General features: G+C 34.7%; 1 protein-coding gene across 4 annotated transcripts in view; it reads left to right on the top strand.

Annotated features, from left to right (window-relative positions):
* The window catches only part of JAK2 (Janus kinase 2), a 162,221-nt gene that overhangs the window by 76,898 nt on the left and 61,686 nt on the right, over positions 1 to 23,637 (top strand). For all 4 annotated transcript variants that reach the window (XM_059924783.1, XM_059924782.1, XM_059924781.1 and 1 more), the window contains one exon: positions 21,147 to 21,270. In XM_059924783.1, the coding sequence (XP_059780766.1) occupies positions 21,147 to 21,270 (124 nt within the window). The remainder of the gene's footprint in view (positions 1 to 21,146; positions 21,271 to 23,637) is intronic.

Raw genomic sequence — 23,637 nt, 5'->3', positions numbered from 1 at the left:
ACTGTGTCTCGGTGTATTCCTCCTTGAATTAATCCTGTATGGGACTCTCTGTGCTTCCTGGACTTGGGTGGCTGTCTAACTTCCCACATTAGGGAAGTTTTCAGCTGTTATCCCTTCAAATATTTTCTTAGGTCTTTTCTCTCTCTCTTCTCGTTATGGGACCCCTATAATGTGAATGTTGGTGCGTTCAATGTTGTTCCAGAGGTCTTTTAGGCTGTCCTCATTTCTTTCATTCTTCTTACTTTATTCTGTTCTGAGGCAGTGATTTCCACCATTCTGTCTTCCAGCTCACTTATGCATTCTTCTGCCTTAGTTATTCTGCTATTGATTCCTTTTGGTGTATTTTTCATTTCAGTTATTGTGTTGTTGATCTGTGTGTTCTTTAGTTCTTCTAGGTCTTTGTTAAACATTTCTTGTATCTTCTCGATCTGTGCTTCCATTCTTTTTCCAAGATCTTGGTTCATCTTCACTATCATTACTCTGAATTCTTTTTCTGGTGAATTGCCTATGTTCACTTCACTTAGCTGTTCTTCTCAGGTCTTATCTTGTTCCTTCATCTAGGACATATTCCTCTGTCGTCTCATTTTGTCTAAGTTTCTGTGATTGCAGTTTCTTTTTCACAGACTGCAGAATTGTAGTTCTTGATTCTGCTGTCTTCCCTCTGGTGGATGAGGGTGTCTTAAGAGGCTTGTGGGAGGGACTGGTTCCTGCCCATTGGTAGGTGGAACTGGGTCTTGTCCCTCTGGTGGTCAGGGTCATGCTCAGGAAGACTTTAAACTCTGTCTGGTGATGGGTGGGGCTGTGTTCCTGACCTGTTGATTGTTTGGCCTGAGGCATCCCAGCACTGGAGCCTTCAGGCTGTTGGTTGGGGCTAGGTCTTGGGGAGAAAATGGCAGCCTCCAGGAGGGCTCACACTGATGAGTACTCTCCAGAACTACTGCTGTCAGTGTCTTTGTCCCCGCAGTGAGCCACAGCCACCCCTTGCCTCTGCAGGAGACCCTCCAATACTAGCAGGAAAGTCTGGCCCAGTCTCTTATGAGGGCACTGCTTTTTTCCCTGGCCCCTGGTATGCACGAGACCTTATGTGCACTCTTTAAGAGTGGAGTTTCTGTTTCCCATAGTCAAACCCCACTGGCCTTCAAAGCCAGATTCTCTGGGGGCTCCTCCTCCTGTTGCCTGACCCCCAGATTGGGGAGCCTGACATGGGGCCCAGGAGTTTCACTCCTGTGGGAGAACTTCTGTGGTATAATTATTTTCCAGTTTGTGGTTTGCCCACCTGGTGGGTATGGGATTTGCTTTTATCGCGATTGTGCCCCTCCTATCGTCTTGTTGTGGCTTCTTCTTTGTCTTTGGATGGAGGGTATCTTTTTTGGTAGGATCCAGCGTTTTTTTGTCAATGGTTGTTCAGCAGCTGGTTGTGATTTTGGTATTTTCGTAAGAAGGGATGAGTTCACGTCCTTCTTCTCCACCATCTTGAGACTTTCCCAGGAAGATTAATTTGGAAGAGAGTTCATCTTTAGGAAATTTCTTGCATGAGTGGCTACCAGCAGAGAAGAGCTTTCTGCTCACCACACTCCTAGTTAATACTGTAGCCAGGAATTCCAGCTGTAGCTGTTTCTTGGAAATCACAGTGAGGCCAAAAGTCGGGGTCCTGAAGGATTGTTTGCTCCTGGAGTTATCTGACAAGTAGCTTTGTTGATTGCAGTCTGTCTGGTATTAAGCTTTTGATTGCCTAGGTAGCCACTTGAAAGACATCCATTTCAAATAAACAAATTGACAGCTATAGGACTAGATAAAGAGCGAGGCCACCCCACCCATGAAGTCCCTTTTTTTAAAGAGGTCTGACTTAGATAACTTAGATACTGACCATCTGACCTCTTGCTTTTCTCTTCTTGTGCTTCTTGTGCTTTCATTCCTGCTTTATGTTTTAAATTCATCAATAAAAAGAAACCTGTGAAACCCTAGGCACCTCACTCTCAACCCCAATAAAGACAGAACCCCAGGTTTGCATTCACTAGCTCTCTACCCGTGACCTTGCTGTGTGGTCACGACTTGTGAATAATAAACCTTGTTTATTTTTCACAGTTCCCTGGTGGTTGTTGCTGAAGTACATCTTGTAATCATAGTAAGATCCATAAGGGCTAGTCCAGCCACAGTATTGATTCTGGAAGGGGAAATGTCTGTGGGGGTTGCCTTAGTCCTGGGTGGGTCTTTAGTTACTTCTGGCCAGTAGCAACGTTATTGATAGACTGAGACTGACACAGAACAAGGTACTATGTTTATCTCTCTTTTTAAGTGAGGAAATTGACCAAATGACTATTATTCTTTAACTTGATCTTAGAATTCCTTTTGGGGTTTTTGGAAGTAGAGTTTTCAGGGCCCTAACCTTTAATACTGAAAAGTGTGACCAGTCAAGAGATGGTTCAGGCATTCATTCAGCCAAGCCAACACCCATGGAGCCATCTAACCCTGAATCATACCAGTGGGTGTGAAGTAGTATCTCATGTTTATTTTTTGTAAAAGCTGTATTGATATGTAACTCAGTATCATACATTTCAAGTAATACATTTCATGTATTTTTGCAAAAGCTTTATTGATATATAATTCAATATCATACATTCCAAGTCATATATTTCACGCTTTAAATATGTACAATTCAGTAGTTTGTGCTATCCTCACAGAGTTGCCCAACCATCACCACAATCAATTTTAGAACATTTTCTTCTCCCCCAAGAAAACCCTGTGCTTATTGGGTATCACTTCCCAACTCTCCATCCCTCCCCAGTCTTAGGCAACCACTAAACTACTTTCTGTCTTAGTAAATTTGCCTTTCTGTCTCAATAAATTTGGATTATATAATATTTGGCCTTTTGTTACTGGCTTCTTAAACTCATATAATGTTTATAAGTTTCATTCATGTTGTATCATTTATCAATACTTAATTCTTTCATGGCTGAATAATATTTTGTTGATATACTACATTGTGTTGTGTTGATATACATCTTGTTTAACCACTGATCAGTTGATGGAAATTTGGGCTGTTTCCAACTTCTAGCTATCATGAATAATGTTTCTGTGAACATTTGTATACAAGTTTTTCTGTGGACGTATGACTTCATTTCTGTTGTGTATAAATCTAGGATTGCTGGGTCAAATGGTAATCTTATGTTTAACTTCTTGAGGAACTCCTAGACTGTTTTTGAAAGTAGCTGCACCATTTAACATTTATACCAGTAGTGTGCTAGGGTTCAGATTTTGGCACATCCTTAATAACAGTTGTAATTATCTGACTTTAAAAAATTATATCCATCCTAGTGTGTATGAAGTAATATATCATAGTTTTTGTATTTTTCTCTGATCACTAATGATTTTGAACTTCTTTGCATTGCCTATTGGCCACTGCATATTTTCTTTGGAGAAATATTTATTCAAATCATTTGCCCACTTTTTAAATGGCTTATTTGCTTTTTTTAAATTAAGTTTTTAATAGTTATATTTTCTAGATACAGATCCCTTATCAAGTATATAATTTGGATATATTTTCTCCCATTTTGTATTTTGTCTTTTCATTATCTGGATTTGGATAGTGTCCTTTGAAGCAAGTATTTTTAATTTTAATGAGGCCCAGTTTATCAACTTTAGTTGTTGTTGCTTGTGTTTTTATGTTATATCTAAGAATCCATTTACCAAATCTAAGGTCACGACAAATTCCCCTTACATTTTCTTTTCTAGGAGTTTTACAATTTTTGCTTTGATTCATTTTGAGTTGATTTTTGCAGATGGTCTGAGGTAGAGATTCAGTGTTATTCTTTTGCATGTGAATATCCATTTATTACTGACTTCTTCCATTTTGTATAGTGTTTATAAAGTTCATCCATGTTGTACCATATATTAGTACATCATTCTTCTATGGCTGAATAATATCAAATACAGGGTACAACATGGATGAACCTTATAAAAACTGTTTGAAGTGTAAGACGCTAGTAACAAATGAATGTTTACATGTAGATCACAGCACTCTTTGATGAAGAGACTTTGATTTCACCAGTCAGTAGTCTCAGATCACTTGGCAAAATGTCATTTGTCCATAGACAAATTGGGCTTATCTCTGGATTTTAAATTCTATTCCATTGGGCTGTATTTCTCTCCTACTGCCAGTACCACACTGTTTGGATCACTGTAGCTTTGTAGTAAGTTTTGAAATCAGGATGTGTTAGTTTTACAACTTTCTTGTTTTTTTAAAAAATTGTTTGGCTCTTCTAGTCCCTTCAATTTTTATATGAATTTTATGATTAACTGGTCAATTACTGCCATAAAGACAGCTGAGATTACAGTAGGGATTGCACTGAATATATAGGTTAATTTGGGGAATATTGCCATCTTAAAGTCTTCCAGTCAGTGAACATTACATGTCTTTTTGCCTTTTTAGGTGTTCTTCGATTTTTTTCAGCAGTGTTTTATAAGTGCTAAAAGTGTATAAGTCTTTTACCTCTTAAATTTATTCATAGATATTTTATTCACTTGGATGTTGTTGTGAATGGAACTTTTTTGTTATCCTTTTTGGATTGTTCATTGCTAGTGTATAGAAGTACAACTGATTTTTGCATGTTGATCTTGTATCCTACTACTTTGCTGAATTCATTTATAAGCCCTGTTTGGTTTTTTTGAGGGGAGTTGTTTACTATTTTCTTTATAAAGATCATGCCATGTGCAAATAGGCACAGTTTTAATTCTTCCTTCCCCATTTGGATGTCTGTTATTTCTTTTTCTTGCCTAATTGCTCTGGATATAACTTCCATTACAATGTTGAAAAAACGTGGTCAATATGGGTATCCTTGTCTTGTTACTTTTCTTAGGGATAGGTTTTTAGTCTTTCATCACTCATTATGAAGTTCCTTGTAGGTTTTTCTTAAGTGCCCTTTATCAGGTTGAGGAAGTTCTCTTCTATTCCTAGTTTAAGTATTTAAAGTCATAAAGGGTATTGGTTTTTGTCAGGTACTTTTTGTGTATAAATTGAGATAATAATTTTCATATGTTGAACCACCCCGTATTCCTGGGATAAATTCCATCTGGTAGTCGTGTATAATCCTCTTAAAATTTTGTTGGGTATGGTTTGCTACTATTTTGTTGAGGATATTTGCATCTATATTTATCAAGTATATTGGTCTGTAGTTTTCTTACACTGTCTTTGCTTGGCTTTGGTGTCAGGGTTATGCTGCCCTGATTGAATCAGTTAGGAAGCATTCCCTCTTCATTTTCTTGAAGATTTTGAGAAAGATTGCTGTCATTTCTTCTTTAAAAGATTGGTAGAATTCAGCAGGGAAATTATCTGGTCCTGAGCTTTTCTTTGTTCAGAAGTTTTTGATTACAGATTCAATGTCTTTATTTCTGTTTCTTCTAGAGTCAGTTTTGACGATTAAGTTTCTAGGAATTTTTCTGTTTCACCTAGGTTATCTAATTTTTGGTAGATAAATTTTTATAGTATTTTCTTATAATCACTTTAATTTCTTTAATTCCAATAGTGTACTGTTCCCACTTACATTTCTGATTTGGTAATTTGAATCTTTTCTCTTTCTTTTTTTTTTTCTTGTCCATTCTAGCTAAAGTTTTGTCACTTTTCTTACTCGTTTTGTAGAACCCACATTTGGTTTCATTGAGTTTTCTCTATTGTTTTTCTATTCAGTCTTTCCCTTCTTGCTACTCTAGTCTTTATATTTTCCTTCTTGCTATTGGCTTTGGATTTAGTCTACTCTTTTTATAGTTACTTAAGATGTATAATGAAGTTACTGATTGGAGCTCTTTATTCTTTTTTTTTCATTTTTTTAACATCTTTATTGGAGTATGATTGCTTTACAATGTTGTGTTAGTTTTTGCTGTATAACAAAGTGAATCAACTATATGTATACATATATCCCCATATCCCCTCCCTCTTGCATCTCCCTCCCACCCTCCCTATCCCACCCCTCTAGTTGGTCACACAGCACCGAGCTGATCTCCCTGTGCTATGCAGCTGCTTCCTACTAGCTATCTGTTTTACATTTTGTAGTGTATATATGTCAGTGCTACTCTCTCACTTCATCCCAGCTTGCCCTTCCCCCTCCCCGTGTCCTCAAGTCCATTCTCTACAACTGCATGTTTCTTTATTCCTGTCCTGCCCCTAGGTTCATCAGAACCATTTTTTTCTTTTTTTAAGATTCCATATATATGTGTTAGCATACGGTATTTGTTTTTCTCTTTCTGACATACTTCACTCTGTATGACATACTCTAGCTCCATCCACCTCACTACAAATAACTCAATTTCGTTTCTTTTTATGGCTGAGTAATATTCCATTTAATATATGTACCACATCTTCTTAATGCATTCACCTGTCGATGGACACTTAGGTTGCTTCCATGTCCTGGCTATTGTAAATAGAGCTGCAATGAACATTATGGTACATGATGATTTTTAAATTATGGTTTTCTCAGGGTATATGCCCAGTAGTGGGATTGCTGGGTCATATGGTAGTTCTATTTTTAGATTTTTAAGGAACCTCCATACTGTTCTCCATAGTGGCTGTATCAATTTACATTCCCACCAGCAGTGCAAGAGGGTTCCCTTTTCTCCACACCTGCTCCAGCATTTATTGTTTGTAGATTTTTTGATGATGGCCATTCTGACCGGTGTGAGGTGATACCTCACTGTAGTTTTGATTTGCATTTCTCTAATAGTTAGTGATGTTGAGCATCCTTTCATGTGTTTGTTGGCAGTCTGTATATCTTCTTTGGTGAAATGTCTATTTAGATCTTCTGCCCATTTTTGGATTGGGTTGTTTGTTTTTTTGATATTGAGCTGTATGAGCTGCTTGTATATTTTGGAGATTAATCCTTTGTCAGTCGCTTCATTTGAAAATATTTTCTCCCATTCTGAGGGTTGTCTTTTGGTCTTGTTTATGGTTTCCTTTGCTGTGCAAAAGCTTTTAAGTTTCATTAGGTCCCACTTATTTATTTTTATTTCCATTTCTCTAGGAGGTGGGTCAAAAAAGGATCTTGCTGTGATGTACGTCATAGAGTGTTCTGCCTATGTCTTCCTCTAAGAGTTTTAAAGCGTCTGGCCTTACCTTTAGGTCTCTAATTCATTTTGAGTTTATTTTTGTGTATGGTGTTAGGAAGTGTTCTAATTTCATTCTTTTACATGTAGCTGTCCAGTTTTCCCAGCACCACTTGTTGAAGAGGCTGTCTTTTCTCCATTGTATATTCTTGCCTCCTTTATCAAAAATAAGGTGACCATATGTGCGTGGATTTATCTCTGGGCTTTCTATCCGGCTCCATTGATCTATATTTCTGTTTTTGTGCCAGTACCATACTGTCTTGATTACTGTAGCTTTGTAATATAGTCTGAAGTCCAGGAGCCTGATTCCTTGAGCTCCGTTTTTCTTTCTCAAGATTGCTTTGGCTATTGGGGGTCTTTTGTGTTCCATACAAATTGTGAAATTTTTTGTTCTAGTTCTGTGACAGATGCCATTGGTAATTTGATAAGGATTGCATTGAATCTGTAGATTGCTTTGGGTAGTTTAGCCATTTTCACAATGTTGATTCTTCCAATCCAAGAACATGGTATATCTCTATGTTTGTATCATCTTTAATTTCTTTCATCACCCTCTTAATAGTTTTCAGAGTACAGGTCTTTCATCTCCTTAGGTGTGTTTATTCATAGGTATTTTACTCTTTTTGATGCAGTGGTAGATGGGATTGTTTCTTGAATTTCTCTTTCTCACCTTTTGTTGTTAGTGTATAGAAATGCAACAGATTGCTGTGTGTTAATTTTGTATCCCGCAACTTTACTGAATTCATTGATGAGCTCCAGTAGTTTTCTGGTATCATCTTTAGGATTCTCTGTAGTATCATGTCATCTGCAAACAGTGACAGCTTTACTTCTTTTCTGATTTGGATTGCTTTATATCTTTTTTTTCTCTGATTGCTGTGGCTAAGACTTCCAAAACTATGTTGAATAATAGTGGTGAGAGTGGGCATCCTTATCTTGTTCCTGATTTTAGAGGAAATGGATTCAGTTTTTCACCATTGAGAACAATGTTGGCTGTGGGTTTGTCATATATGACCTTTATTAGGTTGAGGTAAGTTCCCTCTATGCCTACTGTCTGGAGAGTTTTTATCATAAATGGGTGTTGAATTTTACTAAAAGCTTTTTCTGCATCTCTTGAGATTATCATGTGGTTTTTATCCTTCAGTTTTTTAATATGGTGTATCACATTGATTGATTTGCAGATATTGAAGAATTTGGGATAAACTCCACTTGATCATGGTGTATGATACTTTTAATGTGCTGTTGGATTCTGTTTGCAAGTATTTTGTTGAGGATTTTTGCATCTGTGTTCATCAGTGATATTGTCCTGTAGTTTTCTTTCTTTGTGACATCTTTGTCTGGTTTTGGTATCAGGGTGATGATGGCCTCATTGAATGAGTTTGGGAGTGTTCCTCCTTCTGCTATATTTTGGAAGCATTTGAGAAGGACAGGTGTTAGCTCTTCTCTAAATGTTCCATAGAATTCGCCTGTGAAGCCATCTGGTCCCAGGCTTTTGTTTGTTGGAAGACTTTTAATCACAGTTTCAATTTCAGTGCTTGTGATTGGTCTGTTTATATTGTCTCCTTCTTCCTGGTTCAGTCTTGGAAGGTTGTGCTTTTCTAAACATTTGTCCATTTCTTCCAGGTTGTCCATTTTATTGGCATATAGTTGCTGGTAGTAATCCCTCATGATCCCTTTTATTTCTGCAGTGTCAGTTGCTACTTCTCCTTTTTCATTTTTAATTCTGTTGATTTGAGTCTTCTCCCTTTTTTTCTTGATGAGTGTGGCTAATGGTTTATCAATTTTGTTTATCTTCTCAGAGAACCAACTTTTAGTTTTATTGATTTTTGCTATCATTTCCTTCATTTCTTTTTCATTTATTTCTGATCTGATCTTTATGATTTCATTCCTTCTGCTAACTTTGGGGTTTTTTAGTTCTTCTTTCTCTAATTGCTTTAGGTGTAAGGTTAGGTTGTTTATTTGAGATTTTTTTTCTTTCTTGAGGGAGGATTGTATTGCTATAAACTTCCCTCTTAGAACTGCTTTTGCTGCATCCCATAGAGTTTGGGTCATCGTGTTTTCATTGTCATTTGTTTCTAGGTATTTTTTTATTTCCTCTTTGATTTCTTCAGTGATCTCTTGGTTATTTAGTAGAGTATGGTTTAGCCTCCATGTGTTTGTATTTTTTACAGTTTTTTTTCCTGTAATTAATATCTAGTTTCATAGTGTTGTGGTCAGAAAAGATACTTGATACGATTTCAATTTTCTTAAATTTACCAAGGCTTGATTTGTGACCCAAGATATGATCTATCCTGGAGAATATTCCATGAGCACTTGAGAAGAAAGTGTATTCTGTTGTTTCTGGATGGAACGTCCTCTAAATATCAGTTAAGTCCATCTTGTTTAACGTGTCATTTAAAGCTTGTTTTTTATTTATTTTCATTTTGGATGATCCTTCCGTCCATTGGTGAAAGTGGGGTTTTAAAGTTCCCTACTATTATTGTGTTACTGTGCATTTCCCCTTTTATGGGTGTTAGCATTTGCCTTATGTATTGAGGTGCTCCTATGTTGGGTGCATAAATATTTACAATTGTTATATCTTCTTCTTGGATTGCTCCCTTGATCATTATGTAGTGTCCTTCTTTGTCTCTTGTAATAGTCTTTATTTTAAAGTCTATTTTGTCTGATATGAGAATTGCTACTCCAGCTTTCTTTTGATTTCCATTTGCATAGAATATCTTTTTCCATCACCTCACTTTCAGTCTGTATGTGTCCCTAGGTCTGAAGTGGGTCTCTTGTAGACAGCATATATACTGGTCTTGTTTTTGTATCCATTCAGCCAGTCTGTGTCTTATGGTTGGAGCATTTAATCCATTTACATTTAAGGTAGTTATCGATATGTAAGTTCCTATTACCATTTTCTTAATTGTTTTGGATTTGTTTTTGTAGGTCTTTTCCTTCTCTTCTGTTTCCTGCCTAGAGAATTTCATTTAGCACTTTTTGTAAAGCTGGTTTGGTGGTGCTGAATTCTTTTAACTTTTACTTGTCCTTAAAGGTTTTAATTTCTCTGTCGAATCTGAATGAGATCCTTGCTGGGTAGAGTAATCTTGGTTGTAGGTTTTTCCCTTTCATCGCTTTAAGTATGTCCTGCCACTCCGTCTGGCTTGCAGAGTTTCTGCTGAAAGATCAGCTGTTCACCTTATGTGGATTCCCTTGTATGTTATTTGTTGCTTTTCCCTTGCTGCTTTTAATATTTTTTCTCTGTATTTAGTTTTTGATAGTTTGATCAATATGTGTCTTGGCGTGTTTCTCCTTGGATTTATCCTGTGTGGGACTCTCTGCGCCTTCTGGACTTGATTGACTATTTCCTTTCCTTTGTTAAGGAAGTTTTCAACTATAATCTCTTCAAATATTTTCTCAGACTCTTTCTTTTTCTCTTCTTCTTTTGAGACCCCTATAATTTGAATGTTGGTGCGTTTAATGTTGTCCCAGAGGTCTCTGAGACTGTCCTCAATTCTTTTCATTCTTTTTTTCTTTATTGTGCTCTGCAGTAGTTATTTCCTCTATTTTATATTCTTGGTCACCTATCTGTTCTTCTGCCTCAGTTATTCTGCTATTGATTCCTTCTAGAGAATATTTAATTTCATTTATTGTGTTGTTCATCATTCTCTGTTTTCTCTTTACTTTTTTAGGTCCTTGTTAAACGTTTCTTGTATTTTCTCCATTCTGTTTCCAAGATTTTGGATCATCTTTACTGTCATTACTCTGAATTCTTTTTCAGGTAGAGTGCTTATTACCTCATTTGTTTGGTCTGGTGGGTTTTTCCCTTTCTGCTTCATCTGCTGCGTATTTCTCTGTCTCCTCATTTTGCTTAACTTACTGTGTTTGGGGTCTCCTTTTCACAGGCTGCACGTTCATAGTTCCCATTGTTTTTGGTGTCTGCCCCCAGTGGGTAAGGTTGGTTCAGTGGCTTGTGTAGGCTTCCCAGTGACGGGACTGGTACCTGTGTTCTGGTGGGTGGGGCTGCATCTAGTGTTTCTAGTGGGCAGAGCTGTGTCTGGTGGTGTGTTTTGGGGTGTCTGTGAACTTATTATGATTTTAGGCAGCCTCTCAGCTAATGAGTGGGGTTGTGTTCCTGTCTTGCTAGTTGCTTGGCATGGGGCATCGAGCACTGGAGCTTGCTGGCTGTTGGGTGGAGCTGGGTCTTAGCATTGAGACAGAGATCTCTGGGAGAGCTCTTGCCCATTGATATTACTTGCGGCTGGGAGGTCTCTGGTGGTGCTATGTCCTGAACTCGGCTCTTCCAACTCAGAGGCTCAGGCCTGACACCAGGCTGGGGCACCAAGACCCTTTTGGGAAGTCTGAGGTCTTCTGCCAGCCTTCAGTAGGTGTTCTGTAGGAGTTGTTCCACATGTAGATGTATTTTTGATGTACTTGTGGGGAGGAAGGTGATCTCACATCTTACTCCTCCACCATCTTGAAGGTCCCCCCATTCTGTTTTACTGTAGGTGTTTACAGGTATAATTTTCCCTCTATCCTCTGGTTTTGCTGCATCCCAGAAGTTTTGATATGTTGTGTTTTTGTTTTCAGTCGTCTCAATGCTTTTTTCAATTTCTTTGATCCATGGTTTCTTCAGGGTGTGTTAACTTAATTTCCACATATTTGTGAATTTTCCAGTTTTCTTTCTGTTATGATTTCTACTTTCATTCCATTGTGATCAGAGAAGATATTTTGGATGATTTAATTCTTTTTAAATTTGTTGAGTTTTTTTTTTTTTGTGACCTAACATATGGCCTGCCTTGGGGAATATTCCATGTACATTTGAGAAAAAAAATGTATGTTTTGGTATTTTGTGGTCGTGTTCCGAATATGTTTGTTACATCTAGTTGATTTATAGTAGTATAAATCCTCTATTTCTGTATAGTTTTTCTGTCCATTATTGGGAATGGGGTATTGAACTCTCCAGCTGTTATTGTTGAACTGTTTCTCCTTTCAGTTTTCAATTTTTAGTCCATATATTTTGGGGCTCATTTGTTAGATATGGATATGTTTATAATTGCTGTATCTTCTTGAAGGATTCAGACTTTCATCAATACATAATCCTCTTCTTTGTCTTTAACAGTTCTTGACTTAAAGTCAATTTTGCCTGATATTAGTATAGCCACCTCCAGCATTCTTTTGCCTGCTCTTTGCATGGGTTATCTTTTTCTGTGCTTTCCCTTTCAACTTAAAATGTCCTTAGATTTAAAATGAGTCTCTGGTGGACAGCATATAGTTGGGTCATTTTCTTTTTTTAAACCCATTCTACCAATCTCTGCCTTTAATTGGATAGTTTTATTCATTTATGTTTGTAGTAATTCCTGGTAATGAAGGCTAGTTTCTGCTATTTTGCTCTGTTTTTTATATGTCTCAGCTGTTTTTTATTCCTTGGTTCTTCCATTATTACTTTCCTTTGTGTTTAATTTTTTTATTATATCATTTTGATTCCTTTCTGATTTTCCTTTCTGTGTATTTTTTAGTTATTTTCTTAGGGGTCACCCTAAGCATTATAATTAATCTCTTGAAGTATGACAATCTATTTTGAATTAATACCACCTTAGCTTCAATAGTATGCAAAAACTGCTTACGTACACCTCTGTCCTGCCTCCTTTATGTTGTTGTTTTACAAATTATATCTTACATGCCTGTTAACATAGGTTTGTAATTATTGGTTTATGCATTTTTATTTTAGAGCATGAAGGGTTAAAAGAGGAATTACAACTTAAAAAATACAGTAATATTGGCTTTTGTATTTATATATAGTTATCTTCATAACAGTTTTAAAATTTTTTCTCATGACTTTGAGTTACTGTCTGATATGTTACTATTTCCACCTGAAGAATACTTTTTAGCATTTCTTGTGGGGCAGGTCTAATAACAGTGAACTCCCTCAGCTTTTGTTTATCTGAGAATGTCTTAATTTCTACTTCATCTTTAAAGGATTATTTTGCCAGATGTTAAAGTCTTGTTTGACATTTTTCTCTTTGAGCCCTTTAATTATGTCTTCCAATTTCCTCGTGACCTCAGTGGTTTCTGATGAGAAATTGGCTGTGAGTCTTACTGAGACTGCCTAATGAGGATTCCTTGTATGTAATGAATCATTTGTCTCTTGCTGTTTTCCAGATTTTCTTTATCTTTGGCTTTTGGTGGTTTGATATTAATGTGTCTCAGTGTGTATCACGTTGCATTTATCATCTTGGAACTCACTGAGCTTCTTAGATTTGTGGGATTTGTGGTTTTCATCAAACTTGGGGAGTTTGGATCCATTATTTCTTCAAATATTCTTTCTGTCCTTTTCTCTACTTTCTCTCTCTCTTGAACTCCCATAATGTATATGTTGATACACTTGAAGGTATCCTACAGGTGTGTTAGTTTTCTTCATTATTTTTTCTTTCCTTTTTCTTTTTCCCCCCTGCTCTTCAGAGTAGGTAATTTCAGTTGACTTGAATCAGTTAGAATCAGTTTGCTGATTCTTCTGTCTAAACATGCTTTTCAAACCCTCTAGTGAATTTTCGGTTTCAGTTATTGTACTTCTTAGCTCCAGATTTTCTCTTTTTATACTGTTCATGTCTTAGTTGATTACATCCTTCTCCTGGTTTCCTTCAGTTCTTTGTCCATGGTTTCCTTTAGCTCTTTTGAGCACATTGAAGGCAGCAAATTAAAGTCATTTTCTAGTAAAACCTACATCTCTGTTCCTCAAGGTAGTTTCTCTTAATTTCTTCTGTGTATGGGAATTCTTTCCTCTTTCTTTTCTTGCTTCATAATTTTTGATTGAATATTCAACAGGTTGGATCTTTCAAATCTATAATGTAGTAACTGGAAATTTGAGTCTTCTCTCTTCTGTGTTTTTTGTTGCTTGCTTTGGGTGGCAGTTGTTTGTTTACTGACTTTTTGAAACTATATTTATAAAGTCTGTATTCTTTGTCATGTGTAGTTCTGAAGTCTCTGTTCCTTTAGCTTGTGGTCAGGTTTTATTGTCAGAGATTTCTTTGAATTCCGAGAACCAAAAGAAAAGAAATGAGGACCAAAAACTCTCCCAGTCTTTGCAGATTGGCTGTCTGTTTGATCATTCCTTCAGTGTTTATCCAGTCTGTTTACAACTTTGCGTTAGCCTTTTCTTTCTGCTTGTGCTGAGACTGAAGATCAGCCTGAGGTGAAAGCTTTAAGGGTCTTCTCTTAACTGTCCTTCCTTGGGCATGAATATGGCTTTCCTATTCTCCAGTATATAGAGGTGCTTTTCAATGCTCTAATTCCCCAAAGAAACTTTCTCCCCATCATTTTCTCTTTAGCTTTCAGCATGTCTGTTTTTGGCCTCAACTTTAGAACTTTTGCCCCAGGTGGCAGCACGTCGGTCATTTGCCTTACAATGTTTTGGAGGAATTACCTCTGTGAAGCTGCTTTTCTGCCCTGAGAAAGTCCCAAATTTGGTGAAACATAGGTATGTTCTTGCAACGATTCTTCTGTCAGTCTCCAGCCAGGTCAAAAGAGACAAAAATCAGTTCCTTGAGATAAAGGTTGGCTCTGTTCACTCCAGAGCCATGGACCAGAGTTTCACATTGGGAATACCAGCTGCCATCTTTAAGCGCTTCATGAGCAGAGAGGAAAGTAGAAATGCTGCCAATTTTTCCTACCATTTTAAAATTGCCTTTTTCCTGACTCAACAATTGCTTGGTGGTTGCATATCTATGACTGTTTTCCAGAGTTCTCATGAAGTTGATTCTGACAGTTTTTACTCAGTTTTTCTTGTTGCTGTATAGGGATATTCCATTTTCACTGATGTCACTCTTCCTTTACTTCTGTAATCATGGTTTATTCTAGTTCTTTGAACATATTTATAATGACTGCTTTGCAGATTTTGTTAAATCTCACATCTGAGTCTTCTCACAGGCAGTGTTTGTTGCCTTCCTTTTTTGTTGCCCAAGGATTACACTTTCCTGTTTCTTTGCATATCTCATAATCTTTTCGTTAAAAACTGGACATTTTAGGTAATATAGAAGATCTGGATTCTGATTCCTTTTGGGGATTTTAAAATTATCCATCTGTTACTGATTTTTTGTTTGTTTAATTTTCTATGCTCACAGTGTATACTCTGTATAATTTCAGTGCTTTGAAATTTTTTGAGACTTTCATTGTTACTTAGATTATCAACTGTCTTGTTTAATATTTCACAAGCATTTGAAAATGGTGTATATTCTGCACTTGCTAGGTGTAGTGTTCTCTAAATGTAAACTAAATTTGAATTGGTTACTTTTTAAATTTTATGTCCTTTTATTTTTATTTTTTTGTGTTTTCCCAGTTCCTGAGAGATTTTGAATGTGTTTCTCCTTCTGGTTCTATGTTTTTTTGCTTCATGTATTTTGGAGCCATGTTATTAGTTGTACACACATTTAATATTATTATGCCTTCCTATTGAACTGACCCTCTTATCACTGTGAAGTGTTCCTTTTTATCTCAACTAATGCTTCTTCCTAAAGTTTATTTCATCTGATGCTGATGTTGACTCATCAGGTTTCTTTTGGTTTGTGTTTGCATCGTGTATCATTTTCTTACTTTTTAGCTTCAGCCTATCTGTATCTCACATTTAGAGTATGCCTCTTGTAAATAACACGAAGTTTTTTTTTTTTATAATCCAGACTGATAGAATATGCATTTTAATTGGCTCATTTACATTTATATAATATAATCAGTAATATAGTTACTGATATATTTGTGTTTAAATTTATTATCTTGTTTGTTTTCTATTTATCTGTCTTCATTTTGTTTTCCTTCTTTTCTACCTTTTTTAGGTTGATCAAGGATTTTTCTTTTTTTTTTTCTTTCTTTTTTTTTTTTTTTTTCACTTCATCTCTTCTGTTGGATTTTTTGTACTAGTTTTTGTATTTTTCTTTTGGTGGCTACCCTAGACATTATAATGTACATTTTTGGCTATTACAGTCTTAAACTAGTATGTTATTTTTCAAACAATTCAAGAACTTTATAACAGTTTAACTCCATTTACTTCTTTTCACATTTGATGCTATTGATATAATGTATTTTACTTTTGTGTATATCATAAACACACAGGGCACTTATATTATTATTGCTTTAAATAGTCATTGTTTTTTTATCTTTACCCTTTCCCATGTTCTTCATTTTTCCTACAGTTCCATGCTTTCATCTGTCATCATTTTCCTTCAGTCTGAAGAACTCCTTTTAGTATTTCTTGTATTGCAGGTCTGCTGGTGACAAATTCCATCAGCTCTTGTTTATCTTTACTCCTCGTGAACCTCTTGATAAATTTCTTACCTCTTTTAAAGGAAACCAGAGCCAAACAAAAGTTAAAGTGATAAAGATGGACTTTATTTAAACAACTATTGTAGTAGGGGAAGCTACTCCAATAGAGAAGTGGGCTTAATTCTAGATACAGTCTGAACGAGTGGGAATTTATAGCCAAGGAGCAAGTAGGGTGGGGGCATTGGTGAATGGAGCATTACTAGAGGAGACATCAAGTCTGGGAAGATTTTTGGCTGAACCAACCTAACAGAGGATTCTTGCTGAGCAGGCCAAGGTGATCATCTACCACCTGGGGGATGGTAGGGGTGAAGAATTTGATCAGATATCAAAGGTGGCGAATTCTTGCTAAAAGGACTTAAGCAGGATTCCTGCTTAAACTGGATTCTACGAGGAAATACATGGTTGGGGCTTGTTAGGGAGAGGGTTCAGAGGAGCCTGACTAAAATTTGGTCAAGCAAAGAATCTTTGTCACCTCTGTACTTTTGTGTTTTCTTGTTGTCTTTACTGTCATTGCACTTAATTTCTTGAATTGTAATTCTCTAATGGCTTCTCTGTGTCATCTACTACACTGTGAGATCCTTAGAGTTAGGCACTATTTTCATTTTTGTATTTTCCATACCTATCTTGTGCATATTATAGAATAGGGACTCTATTAATATTAGTGGAATGATGACTATTCTTGGTCTAGAATGATATAGAATTGAATCACGATTCTGGTAATGGCTTGGAAAAGAAGAAACATTTTGAACTAATTAATACTATTTTATTAATAAATAAAAATAAGAATAATTTGGACTTGGTGCGTAGGGAAAGAAAGGGAGTTAAAAATGACTGTGAGGTTTCTTTGAGGTCCAATCTATTCAATATAATATATATCTCAAACACAGTATCACTGCCTTTTCTTCCTTCCTAGGACAATCCAATTAACATGAACTAGTAAGAAAAACATGAAATAAGTATTAATATATAATTGCCATTTTGGAATAAGATAGTGTGACTAAACATGACTATAAGCACTGTCTTCTGCTTTTGTTTGCAGGGTGACATAACCATTTTTGTTTTGGTGTGTATCCCCTTGTTCTGACCCTTTTGTGCCAATGTATATGGATACATTTATTTTCCTATCTTGATACCTATAATTAAGGTATGGAGTCTTACTTATGTTAAGAAATCATTATTCATCATTTTAAGAAATCCTTATGATTCATCAGTATGAGTTCACTTTTCTGACTTTGTGTGATTACGCTGTTGTTTGAAAATCATGCCATCATCTTGTTCAGAAAAATATCCTTATCATCATATGCTAAGAATAATGGTTCCATATATAGTTTTATTTGCATGATTACATTTAAACTGAATGCTACTTTTTTGGTAAGGTTCTCTTTTCAGTGGTTTTTTTTCCCAAGGCAATCTCATATCCGGTCTTTTATGGTCCCTTCCTGGGCAGTGTCATCTCCCACTGTGTCTCTTACATATATACCTGGAACACTGGCAATGTGACCCACTTTGTGGATAGAGGAGAGATAGTACCTTGTACCTTCTAGATAAAAGAAGTAGTATGTGCAAGGCACAGAGACATGGGATTATAATGCTATTTGATTGATTAGATAATGTTCTTCAAAATTTCAAGTTTAAAATATTTTTTCAATGCAGAATTAGCCTAGATCCAAATAGTACTCAGACAAAATAATTATTTCTCAAATTATTTGAATGGTGTTATTTCCTGTCATCTTATGGTTATTTTAAAGTTTAGAGAATAACAAGCCATTATTCTCTACAGTTTCAAGATGATATACATGGTAAACCCTTATCTTGGTATTCATTAATGTCCTTTTTCTTTTTTCCCTTTCCCATTCCTTTCTTTTTGACATGAGGCTTACTGCTTTTATTTAATGAATTCTTTAAAAAAAAAAGTTTTTTCTCCACTGTACTTTTACTTTCCTTTTTCTTTAGTCCCATCCTGGCAACTAGGACAGTAATCTCTTGTGAATCTTCCCATAGTTTTCTCCATAATCATATAATCATATAGGGACACACAATCCCCCTCCCTCCCATACCCACAGTCACTGGGATTTTGAGATTATTATTTTATAAAATGGAATCATATTACATACCCTTGTGTGCTTCTTGCTTTTCTCATGAAAACGTACATTGTGAAAAATCTAATTAAGCCAACTGCTTTTGTACTAACTCATTCTTTTTATTGAATTTCATAATGGTCCATGGCATAGATTATACCACCACAGTTTTTTCGTATCTTCAGCTCTCGAATTTATATTTTATTTCTTTCTATTTTCTTACTACTATGCTACATTTTTAGGAGTACATAGAAGAGATTGCTGGGGTAAAAGGATATTTTAAATTTTTACTGACATTGATTTCTCAAAATTATATAGGTACTGCTTTCTCAGATGCTGTACTAGTTTACATTTCTAGCCATTACATCATAGTTCCCTTTTCACTGCAGTTCAGTCAGCACTAGATGCTATCCTTATTATTATTTTTGCTAGTTGAATGGGGATAAAGTGATATTAATTTAAATTTGCATTTTCTTCATTACTAAGTATTACCATCCTTTCCCATGTTTATTAGTCATGTGGATTTGCTCTACTGTGAATAACTTATTTCCATTTTTTGCCATTTTCTTTTTCTGTTTTGCCTTTTTAATCCTGATTTTTCAATTATAAAATATTTCAAGTAATTCTTTGTGTAGAAAGATAAAATACATATCAGTGTGCTCACCACCCAACTTTTCAAATTTATCATTTTGTCATTTTACTTCAGACTTTTTTCTAGTATGTTATTGTGATGAATTATATTAATAGATTTTCCTAATTTGTCCATCTCTGCAATCTTAGGATAAATGAACTTTGTCATAATTTTTTTCTAAGAAACATTGCTGGATTTGGTTTGCAGATATTTAATTTAGGATTTTTGAATCTATTTTGGTAAGTGTTATCTATCCTTTTATGATGTCTTTATCTGGTTTTGGTATCATGGTCAAACTGAAGTCACAAAATGTGTCAGTTTTTCTGTTCTCTTTCTCTGTTCTCTGTAATAGTATACTTAAGATTGGAATTGCCTTTCATGTTTAATTGAACTTATGTATAAAGTTCATCTGAATCTGCTGGTGGTTTTCCCTTTCTTCTTTGTCATTCTTCCTTTTTTTCCCTTCTTCCTCCTTTCTTCTCCTCAACTTTTTAAGTGCTTAGATTGTTTCTTTAATAGTTATTTTTCTTTTGAAGTTTTAAAATTCTTGAATTCATTTTTTAAAGTTATGTAGATTTTCAAAAATTGTCCAGTTGTCTACATTTTCAAATTTACTGCCAAAATTTATTCTAACACTCTCTTTGTCTTTATAATGTATACCTATAATTATACTTAAAAAAATTCTTAATGTTTATCTATGCCTCCTTTTTTTTTTTTCTTGATCAGGCTGGACAAAGGCTTATTTATTTTGTTAGTAATTGCAAATAATCAGATTTTATTTTGTTGATTCTCTTTATTGAATCTTTATTCTCTGTTAACTACTACTCTATCATGTCCTTTCATCTGTCTTTGGGATTAGTCTGTTGTTTTCTAATGTATTGAGTTAGATAATTTAGGTCATTATCCGTGATTTTCTAATATAAGCAGGTTAAAGCTACAATTTTCCCTCTTGAGTATCATTTTAGTTATACTCCTTCATTTAATACATGGTATTGGTCATCATTCATTGTAAGTGCTTTTTAATTTCTGTTATAATTTCTCCTATGACCTGTGAGGTATTTAGAAGTATTTGTAAATTCAAAAATGATACAAGGATACAGTTTCAAAGTTGTTACTGAATAATGTTTTTATATACAACTACTTGAAATTATTACATATTTATGAGTAGACAATTATGTTAATAACTTAAATAAAAAATTTAAATCTTCGTTGTCAGTGTGTCAAGTTGGTGTCATTTTGCCTACAGTGGAAAAGAATGAAAACATCACTAGAGTAAACATACTTTCTGTGAGGCTTATGTTTACAAATAAATAGGATTAAAAATTTTTTTCCTTAGTATTCATTTCTGATTTAATTGAAGTGTGATTAGAAAACATGGTATGTATGATCATTCTCTGGCATTTTTGGAGACTTGTTTTTAGTCTCCACATGATTGGTATTTATTTGTTTGGGTGTATGTATGTGTGAATGTTCTGTATGTGCTTGGAAATAATATGCGTTATTTAATTGTGTGGCTTAGGTGTTCTGTATGTTTTTTTAAAAGTCACTGGCCTTCAGCATTTTGTTAATGTACCTCCTAAAATGTCTTTGAAAAAAATTCTTGCATTTTAAGTTGATGTTTAAAGTTTTTCACTGTAAGTTTAAATAGTACAGAGGATATAACGACTAGTATATTGTGTAAAACTTGACATTTAAAAATAAAACTGTTTCACTGTTCTCTTTAAAGCACCTGATGACTCCTAAATATTTTAGTTATTTGGTACCCTCATTATTATTTAAAACACATGTAACTTTGAATCAACCTTACTGTACAGGACAACTAAAAAACTAGATAAAATATATTTTATAATGTGCTTGAAAGAATCCTAGCAATTAAATTTTAAAATATAGGGGAAAAATGTATTTAATTAAGAATTCAGTTGTAAGTCATGTTGAACAAGATTTTGACTGCTACTGCATTTTGTGCTGATTTTAAGAGTTGTTACTTCAGCCCCATTGCAGATCATAGATGTTATGTAAATGTACTTCACTAATAATTTTTTTTTCTGCTTCTTTCCTAGGAATCACACCTGTGTATCATAGTATGTTTGCTTTAATGAATGAAACAGAAAGGATGTGGTATCCACCCAACCATGTCTTCCATATAGATGAATCAACCAGGCACAATGTACTCTACAGAGTCAGGTACTTTCTCCAGTAAAGTGACTAATTAACTTAATAGTAAAAGGGCATAGTGGGAGAAATTATCAACCATATTTTTTAATTGCAAGGTCTTTAATATCAGAGACCAGAACCAATTAGCATCTAATCTTCTTCAATTAAGACTCTCTTTGCCCACTAGAGAAGGTGTTCATACATGTTCTTTAACTAGAATGCTCTGAGAATAAAGCTGTCCTGGTGAGATGCTACTTTACCACTTAAGATTATAATTAAATTTTGAACAGGGCAAGAATGGCCTTTACTAGCAAAATCCTAAATGTTTGGAATATTGATAGTTTCCCAGGAAATTTGATGTTTTGATCAATAATATGTAAGCTCACATTTTTTCTTTTTAATAACTTTTTTTTTAAGTTGAAGTGAAGGAAAGATAAGATTTTGCCAGTGATTATTTACAACCTCAAATTATAAGTTACTTTATTTGATAGTCTTTGGTAATATGTAGTACCAATTTAGAGAAATCCAGAGGTACTTTTCCATTCAAAAGGATGAAACAAAGAAATAAGTTTGATCTCTGGTTCTTACTTATGAAATAGATCCATTCCATACAGAGTCAGTGTTGCATAGTAAAAAAGAAAATGGTCTCATTCATGTTTTTTAAAAGAAAAGAAAAGGAGACCTTAATAAACTAAGACTTAAGAGAGGCATCCTTACCACGACAAAGGATATCTGCAAAAAACATGTGGCAAATAATATTCTTAAATGGTAAAATGTTAGAAGCATTCTCCTTAAAATCAGGAACAAGATATATAGAAAACAAAGATAGCCGTGATCACTGCTTGTATATAGGATTTTGGTGGAGTTCCTAACCAGTATAGTAAGACAGGAAAAATAAATAAAATATTTCATAATTGAGAACAAAGAAGCAAAAAGTCATTATTTGGAGATGATATGATAACATAGAAAATATGAACAAATCTACAGGCATCAGTAATAATCATTCAGCAGAAGGCTAGATTTATGTGATCAATATGTTAAAAAATTAACTATTTCCATACATCACAAACAGAAAGAGGTCACTTAAAATAATGACTAATAAAAACAAAAAACATAAGGTACCTAGGATTAAATCTATTCAAAGTTATGTAAGACTTATGCAGGTTTTAAGACTTTTCAATTTGTGTTATTTAAAGAAGCAGGGTAATATGCGTATGTTTCACAAAATATCAATATCTTATTAAGAATATTTTCTTTATCACTTTCTATAATTACTATACTTTCTGCAATCAGCAAGTAGTATATCTTTTTATCTTAAAATGTTTGTAGAGCAGTGGTCTGCAGTCTTTTTCTAAGAAGCCAGATAATAAATATTTTAGGCATCGCAGGCCATACTGTCTCTGTTGTAGTTATTCAACTCTGTTGTTATAGTGTGAAAGCAGCCATAGACAGTAAGTAAATGAATGGCTATGACTGTTCCAGTAAAACTTTATAAAAATTGGTAGTGGACCAGATTGGGCCTGTGAGCCATAGTTTGCTGACCTCTCCTTAAGAATTAAAAAATATGTCCCTTATCAAATTCATGACTTTCTCCTATTTTTAACCTAAGGGGGCACATATCCATTGCTACCTATAATCAAAAGTTCCAAGGATAGTCTAACCAGAAGAGGAGATTTTATATAATTAAAAAAAAAAATTCCACCTGCCTTTTGTTCAGAGGCTATTCTTCATTTCCTTTATTACATATTTATGGTTTATTTCAAAATCAACATAAAAGAGCAACAATTATAAAACTGTGTTGGAGGGCTTATAATGTATAAAGATGTAACTTGTATGACAAATATAGAATAAAGGGAATGGAACAGAGTTTCTGTATTTTATTGAAATTAAGTTGATATGAACAAGAACTAGATTGTTTAAGTGAAAATGTCTGTTGTAATCCTCTGGGAGACTCCTATGAAAATAACTCAAAAATATATAGTAAAAGATAAAACAAGAGTCTTAATGTATGTAATACACTAGAAAATACCTATAGCAATAATGGAGGAATATATGAACAAAAAATCCAAAAAAAGCCTAATAGAAGCAAAATGACAGACATAATAAATACTTTGTTAACAGTAATTGCCTTAAATGTAAATGAATTAAACACTCAGGTCAAAAGGCAGAGATTGGAGGACTGAATTTAAACAACCCCATAAATTACATGCTGTCTATAAGAGGCACACTTTGCATTCAAAAACACAAATAACTTGAAAGTAAAGGATTGAAAAAGATATAACAGGCACTGAGTAACCGAAAGAGAGCTGGAGTAGCTGTATTAATATCAGACAAAATTGACTTTAAGATATATATTGTTGCTAGAGACAGAGGAGGGACATTTTATAATTAACAAGG

The sequence above is a fragment of the Balaenoptera ricei genome, chromosome 6 (assembly GCF_028023285.1).
Source record: "Balaenoptera ricei isolate mBalRic1 chromosome 6, mBalRic1.hap2, whole genome shotgun sequence".
Taxonomy (NCBI): Eukaryota; Metazoa; Chordata; class Mammalia; order Artiodactyla; family Balaenopteridae; genus Balaenoptera; species Balaenoptera ricei.
Note: the sequence above shows the minus strand (reverse complement) of the source record. Positions and strands in the feature narration are given on the sequence as shown.